The 15411-nt window shown below is 48.0% G+C and overlaps 1 protein-coding gene across 3 annotated transcripts; it reads right to left on the bottom strand.

Annotated features, from left to right (window-relative positions):
* Nucleotides 1-7634: 7634 nt before the first annotated feature.
* On the bottom strand, nt 7635-13966 carry Pars2 (prolyl-tRNA synthetase 2, mitochondrial). Of its 3 annotated transcripts, none has more exons than XM_042669743.1 (2): nt 13556-13966; nt 7635-9417 (listed from the first exon to the last, which is right to left on the bottom strand). In XM_042669743.1, the coding sequence occupies exon 2, from the start codon at nt 9387-9389 to the stop codon at nt 7959-7961; it is 1431 nt and encodes a 476-aa protein (XP_042525677.1). In that variant the 5' UTR covers nt 9390-9417; nt 13556-13966; the 3' UTR covers nt 7635-7958. The 3 variants fall into 3 exon arrangements, with proteins under 3 accessions (XP_042525677.1, XP_042525675.1, XP_042525678.1); XM_042669741.1 differs by having other exon boundaries at nt 13912-13963; XM_042669744.1 differs by lacking the exon at nt 13556-13966 and adding an exon at nt 10273-10332.
* Nucleotides 13967-15411: the final 1445 nt, after the last annotated feature.

Genomic DNA, 15411 nt, shown 5'->3' with positions numbered 1-15411 from the left:
AAATTTTGCGGTTTCTCTCATCTTTGTAGTATGAGAACTATGGCAGATTTGGACATTTCTACCTAACTTCTGGGCTCAAGTTATCCTCCTGTCTTAGCCTCCTTAGGCTTAGGTTACAGGCATGCCTCTCTTTGCCTGGCCAGGATTTATGCCCCCCCCCCCTTTTTTTTTAAATGTGTTTGTCTTTGGTCTTGAACTCAGGGCCTTGGTGCTTGTCCCTGATCTTTTGTTCTCAAGGTTAGCATTCTACCCTTTGAGTCACAGTTCCACTTTGAGTTTTTTTGATGGATGGTTGGATATTAGTCTCAAAGACTTTCCTGCCTAGGCTGGCTTTGAACTGCAATCCTCAGATTTCAGCCTCCTTAGTAGCTAGGATCACAGGCATGAGTAACCAGCACCCAGCTCAGTTTTATGCCCATGTGGCATTGTCATTCATAGGATGAATTTTGTTTTCAGTTTTACCATTTCCTAGGATTTTGACTGTCCTTAACTATAGCTGTGTGACTTCCTGCAGTGCTCACCCTTGCCCCCAGGGGGCGCATACTTTCTGCTTCTATGCACAGGGTACAGATGTGACTGTGCCCATGTGGACAGAAGTTTGAGGAGCTGGGCACGGTAGCTTGTGTTTACCCTTTACCATCAGAACCCCTTTCCCAAATAGATGCAGCCTTTTCAGCCTGGTGCCAGGATAGGAAGATGTGCAACAGCCAAAGCTGCTGACCTGCAACCGTTGATTGTAACAGGAATGACTGTGTGTTGAAGTAAGCTCCCAGCTGACTAATACAACATTAAACTGAACCAGCTGCTGTCTTTTGGATGGAGTACTGTGGGTTTTGTGTTGTGGGCCCCATTGCTTCTGGAAGAGAAATTAGCTCTGGGGTATTTACAGAGCATCATTAGCTTTCCTCCCAAGAACGGGTCTCTACAAGTCCAGGTCAGCCATGTCTATCATTTTCTCCCCAGCTTCTGTCTCCCTTGCTTCTCTCCCTTGCCCCTCCAGTGGATGTCACAGCCATGTAGGTGCTTTTGGCATCAGGTGAGTCAGACTAGGGATGCAAGAAGTTACCTAGTCCCAGTGGTCAGTCATTCTGAGCTGGAGAAATGTGACATTAAACTAAAAATCTAAAATAAGAATTTCTTTTAATGATAATGGGATTTAAACTCAGGGCCTGGCACTTGCTAATAAGCAGGAACGGTATTACATTAGCCACGTTCCCAGTCCTTTTTTGCTTGGGTTATTTTTCAGGTAAGATCTTTAGATTTTTTTGTTTTTTGTTTTTGCCTTGGACTAGCTTCAGATTTTAATACTCCTACCCAAAGCTGGGATGTGGCTCAGTGGCAAAGTGCTTGCAACATCCTGGGTTTGATTCCCAGGACCAAAAAAAGAGACAATAATAATAATACTCTTACCCATTGCTTCCTATGTAGCTGGGATCACGGATATGTACCGTCACACCTGGCTCAGTGATTGTGATGGGGTTTGTTAAATCCCAGCTCATATAACTTGAAGTTTTGGGGAGAGAAGGGCAGTCTGGGGGTTTGAAATGTGTTTGCTAGCAGGCATGCCATTGCTTGAACCATGTCCACCAGCCCTTTTCCTTCTGATTATTTTTGGCAAGTCTTGCTTTTTGCCCAGGATAAATATCATGCACGTTACATGACATTGTTTCTGAACTGTCAAGTGGAGCAGAGTGGCAGAGAAGTGGATGTTCTCTGACTCTGCAGCATGTTCATGCTCATGCCTGGTGTGGAAAATAGATCTTGGCCCTTCTGGTCAAGGTTGAGTGGACAGCCCTTGCAGAAGAGGCCAGAGGGAGCCTGTAACTAGTGGTGGACACACAGGTCCCATGGTATGTCTGTAGCTGGAGAGAAGCCTTTGTGCCTAGAAAGGGGCCTGCTTGAAACCTGGGTCGGTGGACAATATACTGTCCTTAAATAGTCTGGTGGCCTAGCTTTGTGGCCCTCCACCCTAGTTAAGTGAGAGCGTTGAGAGAGGAGATTCCTAAGGGCCTCAACAGTTGTGCATTTTGAGTTTAGGAACATTATGAACTTGGGTCAGAAGTAAACATCAGGGGTTGAGAAGATGGCTCAGTGGTATGAATGAGGCCTTTGGTTCGATTCCTTAGCACCACATAAGCAGAAAAAGCTGGAAGTGGCGCTGTGGCTCAAATGGTAGAGTGCTAGCTGAAGGACAGTGCCCAGGCCCAGACTTCAGACCTCACTACCGAAAAACAAACAAAAACATTGTAGCTACAACAAAATTACAGGGAACATTCTTTTCAGTATTTACAGTGTTGAAAGTCTCCGCTTTCCAATCAAAGGACATAGAGCAGCAAAGTGGATTTAAAACAAGGCCTATTTGCCTGCCTTAGAGAAGATCCACCTTCAGCCTTGTGAAAGTCTATTCCTTATATACTTATAGACTATTTGCTGACTACAAGAAACACATATCACCAGATACTAGCTACCCAGAAGGCTGCAATCTGAGGATCATGGTTCTAAGCCAGCTCAGGCAGGAAAGTCTGGGAGACTGTCTCTACTAAACTGCAGGGAGGAAAAAAAGCTGGGAGTAGAGCTGTGGCTCAAGTAGTAGAGCACTGGCAGAAGCACAAAAGCTCAAAGCAGCATTCAGGTCCAGAATTCATGCCTCAGGACCAGCAAAATAAGCAACACATATCATTGGGCTGGGCTGGCTTCTCCCTATTGTCCACACAGCCCATTTCAGTTCCTTCCACAAACCTTTGCTCTAGTTCCCTTGACTAGGTATGTGCTTTCTCTGCCTGGTCTACCCACTAAACCCCTGCTTATCTTCCTCCTCCACTGTGTTTCCAGCTGCCAGCAGAGCTGGCCCTTCCCTGATAGGCATGCACCCCATCCTTGCCCTCTGACATCTGCCCCTGCCTCTCAGACACTGCAGTGCACCTGTGTGTCCAGGTGTTCACTGCCACTCCCCGCAGCTGAGCTTCAGCTCTTGGGGCCACGGAGTTTCCTGAGTGCCTATCAGGAAAACAAAGGAAGAACAAAGGAACCAATGCACAAAGGAATACAATAAGCCAGTGTCTGTTCCCAGGTCCCCACTTGTAAACACAAGCCCCAGCAAGGGCAATCCTAGGCTTGAGCCCTATGTGACTGTCTTTTCCTCCCTCAAGAAGGCTCCTGGCTTCTGTTAACCCTCTATGCAGAACAAACTCAAGGTGGGGCAGGCACACTTGGCATTCAATTGCTGGCCTTCTTCAGGAGGCAGGGCAGGGGTGTGTGGAGATGGTGTAGTTACCCTGGGAGGCAGATGCTTCCTGCCAGAGATTGGAGACTGACTTTTATCTTGTGCCTTCCTGGTCACTGTATACGTTCCTGGGACTCCAGATGGTCCCAAGAAGAACTCAAACTTCCCCTTCCCCTACTGAGATGGGGAAATGGAGGTCCATGCAGGTGGAAGGATGAGGACAAGGACAAGTTATGTGCTGCTACATCTGCTTCCCTGACAGGAGGTCAGAACTCCTCCTTCTCCACTTCTGGGCCCTTGACCTGAAAGCACCCAAGCGCAGCCCTTTTTCCTTCCCAGAGCCAGCAGTCAGCCATGGAGGTAGACCGTCCAACTTTTGTCTGTTACCTCTGTGGATGTAGGGTGGCAGCTGGGGATTGAGTTGGGATGAAACACTGCTGACAAGGGCACAAAGTTGGGTGAGGAAGACTGCTGTGAACACTGAGTTCCAGTACTGCTGACCAGCTCCTAACTTCACAGTTGACTCAGCTGCCCTTACTCCAAGCTTGTGGTAAGGCCTTGGCCCTCACTGTCACACAATGTCCCCACCTGGCTGTCTGCCTAGAACCTGTTATGTGCAAAACCTCTGCCACAACCCATTGCCAGATCCCTGCAGCACCTGACACGCCCATCAGTGGGGCTCCCATCACCCCGCAGAATCTGTGCTCTGGGGAAGCAAAAGGGGAGTCCGCCATTAGTTACCCAGTGTGTGCCTCCTCCACTCATTTTCATTAGCTATGGGCAATTGAGTTCAACCATGGGAGCTTGTTAGCCTGCTGCTGGCTTGGCCGCAGTGGACACATTCTTGCACTAGGATGCCACCCACTTCAGCTGGCCCATGGTGTACCTACTGTACAAGAACTGCCCTTAATATAGGGGTAAACTGCCTGTCTACACCTGCGGAGACAGATATTGTCACCAGTGCACAGACAAGGAAAGGGAAGGGAGATGCAGGAACTCTGAGGAAAATCAGGTACATCGCTGTCTTATTCCCATTATGTAAGTTACTGTTTTAAACTAATTGAAGTACCTTGTTTTTTTTTTTAAGTGTTTAAGAGTGTGCTGATATCACAAAATTTTTGCCCCAATAAAAGCAAGCCTTGTATTCTAAGCAATCTGTACCAGAAAGCATCCTGGCATCCTAATGTAGAACTCCGAAGAGGCTTGGTATTCAAGCAGTTAAGGAAGTAGTGATTTCAACAGATTTTTGCTAAATTCCTTTATTGATCACCTAGCCGGTGTTTCTTCCATTAAAACAATATTAATGAAGCCCTTGGTTTACATTCTAAGCTTGACTTACATGATGTGTTTGTTATGCACCAGCCTTTGTCCTTAAGATTTAATTCTGTTATTTCCCAGACAGTTGCCTCTAGATCTCCCCAAGGAATAAGCAATGATAATCCAGCCTGTGCCTGTTAACTTTTGCCAACGTCCCATTTCATCAATTTATGGCAAGAGGTAAACCCAGCAGTTACAGAAATGAGTAAACGACACTGTGTGAATATTTCCAAGGAGATGATCTGCAGGTGGTACCCAGTTCTTACTCCTGACTTTTCCCAGAAAGAAAGGCCATAAAGCATCATGCCAAGAGAACAAGATTCAGGTCTTAAGCTAACAATGTTAGCAGCAGAGCCTGAGCTCCCAGAGGGACTTCCTAAATCACTAGAAATCCTCAGGTGTAAGGGCAGGGTTTTTCAAATATAGACTGAGGGTTAAGCCTTTGACAACAGTGATCTCAGCCTCAGATTACAAAGTAGGTGCCATTAGCTTGAGCATTTTAGCGATGAAGACTCAGACGTGCAAAGGACAAGCAATTTGTCTCAGGTCACATCCCCAGTAAGTGGTGAATCCAGGATTATGTCTCTTCAAGGCTATGATCTTCATACTATACCACACTGCCCCTGGCTGCCAGAAGAAACTCTGACTTAGCAATCAGGATGCCCTTGCATGTCTCCCTATTGAATAAAAAGGTTAGGTACCAATTTCAGCAGCTTATGAGGCCTTTGGCAGCTCAAAGCCTGACCCTGTCCATCTTCCCTTCCTCCAACATAACAGTCCAGAGTCAGTGATGGCTGGCTGACACCTGCCAGTTAGGTGGTGTGCAGCACTTACAGCTCCAGGCTGTTTCCCAGCTGTGAACTGACCCTCATTCTCAGCCAGCAGGATTCTACATCACCCTCAAATCACTCGGGGAAGCATACATTTATTAGGTTTAAAATTAACTGGCTTGCTAATCCTAAACCCCTTTTTTTTTAAATGTTGGTAGTGGGACTTGAACTAGGGTCCTGGACACTGTCCCTTTGCTCAAGGCTAGTGCTCTACCACTTTGAGCCTTAGAACCACTTGTGGTTTTCTGGTGGTTAAATGGAAATAAGAGTATCACAGACTTTCCTGTCCTGACTGGCTTTGAACCATAATTCTCAAATCTCAGCCTCCTGAGTAGCTAGGATTACAGGCTTGAGCCACCAGCACCCAGCTAAAATCTCGTTTTTGAGTTAGCATATGTTTGTAATACAGGGTTTTTCATTGTGACATCTCCATACATGCAGTGTAGTTTTCTGGAAAGTTGTGAACTTCTAGATGCCTAGGCTTCCAGCTCACATCAGAACCAGAAACTAAATGAGGAACCCAGGAAATTCCAATGTGCTAAGGTAAGAGACTCAGCCTTGCAATCTAGCTTGTCTAGGTTTGCTCTCATAATCCTCATCTCCTGGCCTCAAAAACCTGAGGTATCATAAAGGGACCCAGAACTCCAAAGGAATGTCTGGAAGCCACTGTGCTAACAGACATGTGCTGAGAAGCCTTGTGTGTGAGGGAACAGGGCTGCTCTAGCAATAACAGCAACAGCCCTATCAGGCTGCCAAGATGCGTAGTAGTTGGGAAACTGGCCAAAAGGAGAACTGCAGGGCACCAGGTGATAATGCCTAGCCTCAGAAGGCTCAGCATCCATGACAAGGTCAGGGAACTGTGTCTGTGTGAAACAAGAAGGAATGCCACTGTAGGTAGAGGGAAGAATTGTTCCAGGAGCTCAGGCAACTTTTCAGGAGGTGGCTTTGAGCTTGGCCATGATAGGCTCTTGTTAGACCCAGACACATGGTGATCCTAGAGCAGCCAGGATGGAAATCTGTATGAGGGAGCAAGGAAAATAGGTGACACTACTGTGGCCACTCAGGGCTACCTGCAGCTCCTCACAGGATCAAGGCAGAAACCAGCTAGCTCTTAACAGTTACCCCTATCGTGGCGCTGGAATCCAATCTGAATCCAGAACAAGGTCACTATAGGGCTGAACTGTGCCGCCCCTGGTATCTGTTGGGAGAAACAGTTGAAAACATCTTCTGGAGCTAGAATGTCGCTTAGTGGTAGAGTGTTTGCCTAGCAAGCATGAAGCCTTGGGCTCGAGTCCTCATAAACAGAAAAAGCCTGAAGTGGCACTGTGGCTCAAGTGGTAGAGTACTACCCTTGAGCACAGATAGACTATGGCTAAGTTCAAGCCCCAGGACTAAAAAAAAGTGATAGAAATGATTAGGAAGATATGTCTTTTTTTTTTTTTTTTTTGCCAGTTGTAGGGCCTTGAACTCTGGGCCTGGATGCTGTCCCTCAGTTCTTCAGATCAAGACTAGCGCTCTACCACTTGAGCCACAGCGCCACTTCCCATTTTCTAGTGGTTTATTGGAGACAAGAGTCTCATGGGCTTTCTTGCCTGGGCTAGCTTTGAACTGCAATCCTCAGATCTCAGACTTCTGAGTAGCTAGGATTACAGGTATGGGCCACCAGCACCCAGCTTCACTTTCTTGAGTGTGGAATTAATAAAAATTAAGGCAGGTGAGTGGTTAAACCAGTAGCTGTTATTTTTGTTTCAAATGAATGTTGATGACTCATTCCAATTGACTTTATTCAATCAAAGGACATGATCTCAGGAAGAAGCCACTGTAAAGGGCAAAGTCAAGTTTGTAGGAAGTTTAGCCCATGGAGGATAGGAGAAACCAGGCCTGCCAGTCATGAACCTCATGGAAACACCCAGTTACAACTGTAAGGACTTTACAGGTCTACCTCCACCTCCTTATATTACAGATGGGGAAACTGAGGCCAGCAGGGAGTGGGTGTGTTAAATAACCATTGAGCTGGTAGCAATCAGATCTCTGGGTTCTTTCCCTCCACTCTCAGCTTAGCTTACTTCATTTTCTTTCTTTCTTTTTGTCAGTCATGGGGCTTGAACTCAGGACCCAGGCACTGTCCAAGAGCTCTTTTTTCTCAAGACTAGTACTGTAACACTTGGAGCCATAGCACCACTTCCAGTTTTCTGGTGGTTAACTGGAAATAAAAGTCTCATGAACTTTCTTGCTTTCATGGCTTTCAACTGTGATCTCCAGATCTCAGCCTCCTGACTAGCTAGTAATACTGTGAGCCACCAGTGCCCAGCTTTCCTCAGCCTTCACAGACTCAGACTCTAGGATGGGTGGGAGAAGCAGATGGTCCTTGGCCATCAACATTCCCCTCCTATGTACAGGGAAACTGAGTTGAGGGGGGAAATGATTCACCCAAGAGCCAAGACCAGACTCAAGTCTCTTTCATGCTCCTTGGCCTCCTCACAGAAGCTTCCAGAATAGACTATAAAAAGAATGGCATACTTAGAGTTGGGGAGCAAGTGCAGTGCAAGTGGCCATGTTGGCTGTAGGATGGAGCAGGGCTGTGGCACTCAGACAACTTGCACATGCGTCCTCAGTAATTCCATGACTCCCTCTTGGGTGAGGAAGAACACCTCACCAGTGTTCTGGCACCAAACCTCAAAGTGTGCGGGGTCCTCCAGGGCCCTCTTGCCAGTGATTATCACAAAGGGGTAGCCCAACTTGTCGGCATCCTTCAGCCTGTTTCCAATGGTCAGATGGGTCCTGTCATCCAGCACAACTTCCCCACGGAGCTGAGGCACCACCTCTGTGATGTGGTCATACAGGTGCCCAGTTAGCTCGGTGGCCTCCGCCTCCTTGCTGCCCTTCTTAGGGGGGAGGAGGCAGACTTGGTAAGGAGCCAGGAGGCTGGGCCAGCGGATGCAGTCTTCTGTAGAAAACACTTCAATGGCAGCAGCCAAGATCCGTGTTACCCCCAAGCCATAGCACCCCATTTCAGCCAGGGATGGTTTGCCATGGGCATTGGTAAACTGGGCATTGAAAATGGAGGAGTACTTGGTACCCAAGTAGAACGTGTGCCCCACCTCGATGCCTTTGGTTTGTGTCAGTGGGCCCTGACAGGTAGGGCAGTTTGTTTGTGATGGGTCTAGCAGCTCTATGTTGGCTGAGAAGTTGCAACTGGGACAGACTGCAAGCTGGTCCTCTCCAACATCTGCTGGGAGCTGGAACTCGTGAGAGAGCATGCCCCCAATGCTGCCCACATCTGCCTGGGCCTTGAGAAACGGCAGCCCTAGCCTGTCAAATAGGCTGCAGTAGGCATCACACACCAGCCTGTAGGTGTGCTGGGCAGCCTCTGGTGAGGAGTCAAAAGTGTACATATCCTTCATGTAGAACTCCCGGCCACGGAGAAGACCAAAGCGGGGCCTGGGCTCGTCTCGAAACTTCCTTGTCACCTGGTAGAGCAGGAAGGGGAGCTGTTTGTAGGACAGTTTTTTCTGGGAGGCAACCAGGGCTGTCATAGCTTCCTCGTGAGTCGGTCCTAAGCAGTATTCTTTGCCGTGCCTGTCTCTAAGTTTAAGCAGCTCTTTGCCCATCAGGTCCCAGCGGCCGGTGGCTTGCCAGAGCTCTGCCGGGCAGAGGCTGGGCAAGTTGACTTTCTGTCCCCCAATGGCCTGCATCTCCTGGTCTATCACCCGCACAAGCTTCTCCATGGCACGTACTGTGTACGGCAGGAGGTGGTAACAGCCGGGGCTGGCTGGGAGGATCAGGCCCACCTGCAGCATCAATCTCTGGCTCTTACAGGTCAAGCTGTCAGATTTGCCCTCCAGGATGGGCATCTGGTCTTCCCGAAGGTTCTGTGGCTGGAACATTTTAGACAATACCAGGCGCTGCCCTTTCTCTGGAGCACAGTGGTGACACCTGTGGGGAACATATCTGGAGAGCTGGAGACTGCAGGTGGCCAGGGTACACAATGCTCTGCATCTTGTCAGTAGCCCTTCCATGATGGTCCTCCTCAGGGAAGCCCACCACCTGGAGAAAAACAAGTTGTGCAGGATGACTGTTAACTGAGTTCTGATACCACAAGCAGCCATTCAGCCTGGGATCCAGGGAAGTCCCAGAACATCCACTGATTGTGCAGGTGTAAATCCTTCCACTTCTAATATTCTAGCATACTTTTGTGATCGCTTACTTTTCCTTGTGTGTGTGTGTGTGTGTGCGCGTGCGTGTGTGGGTGCGCGCGCGTACACCCACATGCACAGGCACTGATCCTGGGGCTTGAAGTCAGGGCCTACATACTGTCCCTGAGCTTTTTTGCTCCCTGCTAGCACTCTACCACTTCAAACACAGCTCCACTTATGGATTTTTGGCAGTTAATTGGAGAAAAGAATCTCACAGATTGTTTTTCTGCCAGGGCTGGATTCGAACCTTGATCCTCAGAAGCTAGGATTACAGGCATGATCCACCATTGCCCAGAACCTCTCCTTTTTTAAAATCAGTATTTTACTTACTATGAAAACACAACTTAGTGGTGCTAGGAATGTGGCTTAGTGGTAAAGTAGTTGAATAGCTGCATGAAGCACTGGGTTCGATTCCTCAGTACCACATAAACAGAAAAAGCCAGAAATGGCACTGTGGCTCAAGTAGTAGAGTGCTAACCTTGAGCACAGAGGCTCAGAGACAGAAACCAGGCCCTGAGTTCAAGGCTAGCAAAACAACAACAAAAAACCAAAACCCTACAACCTGTGCAGCATGTGTATAGGCTCTAGCATCAGACAGCCTGAACTCCAGGTGGGCCTCATCTGCCAGCCTTTGTGTAGTCTACAACACATCCCTTAGCTCCTTTTCCCAGTTTCACATGTGAAATGCAGTAACAAGGGGACCTACCTTGTAGGTTTACCGTGGGACTTTTAGAAGAGTCAGAAAAAGTTCCTAGAAGAGTTTCTGGCACATACCAAAACTAGGTAGACATTTGCTATTGCTATTGAGGAAAGTAAGTGAAACAAAGGAAATAAATTAGAATCCCTCAGACAACTGCTGCTAACATATTGTTATAATCTCTTGTCTCTTTTTAAAAAAATTACTGTTATAATTAAGCAGTGTACAAAGGAGTTGCAATTCATAAATCAGGTTATAAGTACAATGCTTCTTGGTCAATTCTACCTCTTCCTTCATTCTCCCCCAACTTCCCTCCTCCTATTCCTACCCTCAAATTACATAGTTTGTTTTTGTTTCGTCAGTCCTGGGGCCTGAACTCAGGGCCTGGGCACTGTCCTTGAGCCTTTGTGTTCAAGGCTAGCAATCTATCACTTTGAGCCACAGCTCCACTTCCTACATAGTTCATTTTTAACACAATGTACAGTGGATATAATGGCTGCATACTGTGTCCCTCCACCTCCTCACAGCACAGGCTAGCTGGCCAGTCCACATCTCCCCTCGGTGTGGGGCTCCAGACCTACATATCCACCTGATCCCCGTGAGGGGGCACTGCTGCATGAACTATCATCTTCCCCAACCCCATTCTCCAGAGCTGCCTATCACTCTGCACCACACCACTTGCCTCCCTCCACCCAAAGCAGAAACCAACCTGGGTTCACCTACTCTGCCCCTTAACTACCGCCATATTCATGAGCCCTAAGAGCTCCTCCCCCCACCCCACCCCTCACATCCACAGGTCCAGGTCCAGATCACCACCCCAGCGGTTGCCAACAGCCTCCTCATAGGTCTCCGGCTAGGATTCCTGCCTCCAACTGTTCACACAGACAACAATGCCGATTTTGTTATTGAAATGTTTTCCTGCTGCCTCGGGATTAAGGTTAAGCTTTGACCTTGAGGTGTACACAGCATGCCCTGGCAGTGCGCTGGCCCTGCAGTCTCATCTCTATGCTGTCCTCTCCCGGTGCCAGCTGTACCCCGTTCTTCTAAACACAGTCTCTTTTGGACATCTTCATTTGCATAGCAATAGCTACCCAGCCTCCAAACTGCAGGATGGCCATCTTGTCCTCCGGAAAGCTTTCCTTGTTCTACTCCCCACACCCTGAAAGACTCGTTTCTCCTGCAAGGCCTCCATCAAGCACTAATCACTTCTTGGGTGGGTGACTGCTCACATGGCTGCCAGATTTCCTCTTTTTAGCTGTATGCTGGCAAAGCCCAACTGTTTCCTCAGCATTTCTCCTCAGCTTACTAGACAATGTCCAATGAAGATGTTATTTTTTTTTTTTGAGTTTACAAAATATCTCCTATGTCTAATGGCTTCCAACCTTCCACTGATTTTCATTGATGGACTATAGTAGAAGCAGCAACCAGAGTTGCTTTCTATTACATAATGAACAGGTGGCTTCTTTTTGTTTGTTTGTTTGTTTTATGTTCAGGGAACATTTCACAAATGGATTTAATGAGTCAAAGGGTAAAGACTCTAGTGAGTATCCTCCTCAGTAGTCTATGAAGAACTGGCAGCATGCTGAGTACAGGTTACTGAGCACAGCTCTCCAGTTATGCCAATGAAAAACAACCCACCACTGAACACCCCCAACCTGAGTTTCTGATTCCACAGATCTGGAGCATGGGGAGAGAACCTGTAGCAGCATTCTTACTACTTAAACCATACTCTTACTACTTAAGCCATACTCCTGGCCCTCTTTGATTTTTTTTTTTTTAAATAGAGTCTTCCACTTATGCTCTGGTATACACAAACTAGCTTTCATTGGATGAGGTGAATCTTTTGCTTGAGCTGGCCTTAAACTGTGATTCTATGTGAGTCAGCATGTCCAGTACTGAGAACTTCTAAGATGCAGATACTGCTAGTCTACACTGGAAGACACTGCAGAGGCCTAGCTGTGCACCTGCACTAATTCAGACCAGAAATTCTGCTAAGTGCAATAACTATGTTTATTTCAGGAAGTATTTGCAGCAATCAGCAGACACTGAATAAATATCCTATCAAAGAACTGATGGAGCCGGGCGCCGATGGCTCACCCCTGTAATCCTAGCCACTCAGGAGGCAGAGATCTGAGGAACTCAGTTCAAAGCCAGCCCCGGCAGGAAAGTCCATGAAACTCTTATCTCCAATAAACCACCAGAAAACCGGAAGTGGTGCTGTAGCTCAAGTGGTAGAGCCCTAGCCTTGAACTGAAGAGCTAAGGGACAGCACTCAGGCCCAGAGTTCAAGCCCCACAACCGACCAAAAAAAACCAAAACAAAAACTGATGGAATGATTATTTACCTATCAGATCAGTCTCCATGTGACTGCTAGAAAGTCAGCTGACCCAATCACTCCCCAGTTCACAATCGATTAGCAGCTGCCCATCATAGATTTCTCAGGATGGCATAGAAGCATTTTGTATTTTCAGCCCAAGACACCTCTTTCAGCTTATCCTATTGTCTGAACCTGCCGCCAAATCACTCACCATTCCCCACGACTAGCCAAACTCTCTCACCTCCCAGCAACTCAAACTCTTCAAAGTTCACTTACTACAAGCAGCTTTCTTCTCCTCTTCCACACAGGAAGTTACTCCCTCAGCTCACTCCTCCTTACAGGAAACTGTACTAGAACCATTCCACAACTGTTTTGAGACACCACTTTGTCAGGCACTGGGGATGCATGGTTTCATGTCACAATCCTCCACTAAACTGAGTTCATGAGGTTTTCCACATTGATGGATGTATTTCATGGTGTAGCACAATGCCTAATATTTAGGCTACTATTAACATTTCTTGACAAATATATTAATAAATGAAAAGGAAAGGGGTGTAATAATTAGCTAGAGAATTTAAATGAGAATTAAGTCCTCTGGCTCCAGCCCCTTCTGCTTACACAATAGGGATTAATATAACCCTAATTTTCAAATTTGTCAAATATAAAAACGAAAGCATGTCCAATGCTTCAGACTCGGGCAAAGCTGGTCAATCACTCAGAGTACCCGCTTTGTTGAGGGGCAGTCAGCCCTTCCAGCCCCGCTGCCCCATCCAATCAAGAAAGCCATACTCCAAGTGTTCACAACGGTGCCCGGAAGTACCATGGAGTGTTTGTTATTATTATACCAACTATTATTATGCCCAAATCATGGGCTCTGAGTTTGTGAAGTCACTTGTGTCAGGCGACAGCGATGGGTGTAGATCTACCCCGTAGGCCAAGAAACGCGCCTCCAAATCTCCTGCTCCCATCACGGACCTGGCGTCAGAACACAGCACGGGCGCGCCACACCGGGCTCTAGGCACTAGCTCAGGAAGACCAGGGGATGACCTTGGTCCAGTCAACGCTTCCGGAGGAGCAAGGGCAGCTCGGCTCGTTCACCACGCGGGCTGGCTAGAGGACGCGGGGCTCTGCCCTCCGAGGCTAAGCGGGCGGGCGTGCCGCCCTCCCTCAGGGCCGGGACAGCCACAGCCGCGAGTCTGCAGTGGTGACCCCGCCCCAAATCAACGCGCAAGGGAGAACAGACGCCAGCTTCTAGGACCCCGTGCCAAGGCTCAGCCCTCAGTTCCCGCTGCTACTTTTGGGAATCCCGCACCGCCGCCAACCAAGCTCACCAACAGCGGCCCAGACTAGCACCGCTGCTCGCCGCTACACGAGGCCAGCGCGCCGGCGCCCACCAGCCACAAGCCCCGCCTTCTGACTTTCTAGCCAATCGCCAAGCCGTATCCAATATCGACGGACTGTCTCCTTCCCACTCTAGAGACGCTTTCCCGCAAATTGGACCAATGAGAGAGTGGTTTTGGTTCCAAGATCATAGATTGGCGGGGGGAGGGGGGAGAGGGATAGATAGCGAGTCACCACTCCGGAAGTGCACTCTAGGAATCAGGGAGGCAAAACTCTATGGTTAAAGTCAGCCCACTAGTAGGCTCCGCCCCACTCTCTGAAGGATTGTCGATTGCTTTGTAACCGCGACAACTCTCAGCAGAAGTCTTTGTTGTTTTGGAGGTCCTGGGGCTTGAACTCAGACCTCAGCTCTCCTGAACTCTTTTCTGCTCAAGGTTAGTTCTTTACCACGTTGAGCCACAGCACCACTTCCAGCTTTCGGTGGTTAATTGGAGAAGAGTCTCACCGACTTTCCTGGCTGGGCTGGCTTTGAACCACGATCCTCAGATGGCAGCCTTCTAACTAGCTAGGGTTACAGGCGTGAGCCACCAGCGCCGGCTCTTAGAAGATATTTTTAATTCATCCTCTCAACCCAGCCTTTCAGGCGCCGATGTTTTAGGCTTGTAATCCTACTTACTCAAGAGGCTGAGATCTGAGGATCACAGTTCAAAGCCAGCCCAGACAGGAAAGTCAATGAGACTCTTATTTACAAATTAACCAACCGAAAAAGCCAGAAGTAGAGCTGTAGCTCCAGTGATAGTCTTGAGCAAAAAATAAATAACCAGCACAATAAATAACTTTAAAACTGTAAAACAGTTGGAGAAAATACCTTTGCTCCAGTGGCCAGCCTTTGTGTGGGAGTGGGGATGGGTGGGGGGGAAGGCATTTTGGAGCTTGAAGTCAGGATCTGGGCACTGTCCTTGAGCTTTTGTGGTCAAAGTTAGCTCTCTACCAATTCAGACACAACTCCACTTCCAGCTTTTTAGTTATAAACTGGAGATCTCACAAACTTTCTTGCCCAGGCTAGCTTTGATCTGGATACTCAAATCTCAGTCTCCTGAGTAGGATTACCGACATGAGCAACTGACTCCCTGCTTAGTGGCCCATTTTTAAAGATACAAATTCAAACGTTCATTCACCAAGTATTTTTTGAACAGCTGCCTTGGGCAAAACCAATGTTGAAGACACCAAAGAAAATCCACTACAGGGGCTGGGAAGGTGGCTCAGTGGTAGAGCGCTTGCCTTGCATGCCTAAGGCCCTGGGTTTGATTCCTCAGCACCACATAAGCAAAAAGAAAAAAGCCGGAAGTGGCGCTGTGGCTCAAGAGTAGCACACTAGCCTTTAGCTGAAGAGCTGAGGGACAGCGCCCAGGCCCAGAGTTCAGGCCCCATGACCGGACCCAAAAAAAAAAAAAAAAAAAATCCACTACAGTCAGTGAAACTTACATTCT

Source organism: Dipodomys spectabilis, unplaced genomic scaffold (assembly GCF_019054845.1).
Source record: "Dipodomys spectabilis isolate Male_0828 unplaced genomic scaffold, ASM1905484v1 ptg000504l, whole genome shotgun sequence".
In the NCBI taxonomy this organism is placed as follows: Eukaryota; Metazoa; Chordata; class Mammalia; order Rodentia; family Heteromyidae; genus Dipodomys; species Dipodomys spectabilis.
This window is presented reverse-complemented; position numbering and strand designations above follow the sequence as displayed.

Bases quoted from the DNA above. Each gene is read 5' to 3' on its own strand.
- Pars2 (XM_042669743.1), bottom strand. From the start codon at position 9,389: ATGGAAGGGCTACTGACAAGATGCAGAGCATTGTGTACCCTGGCCACC.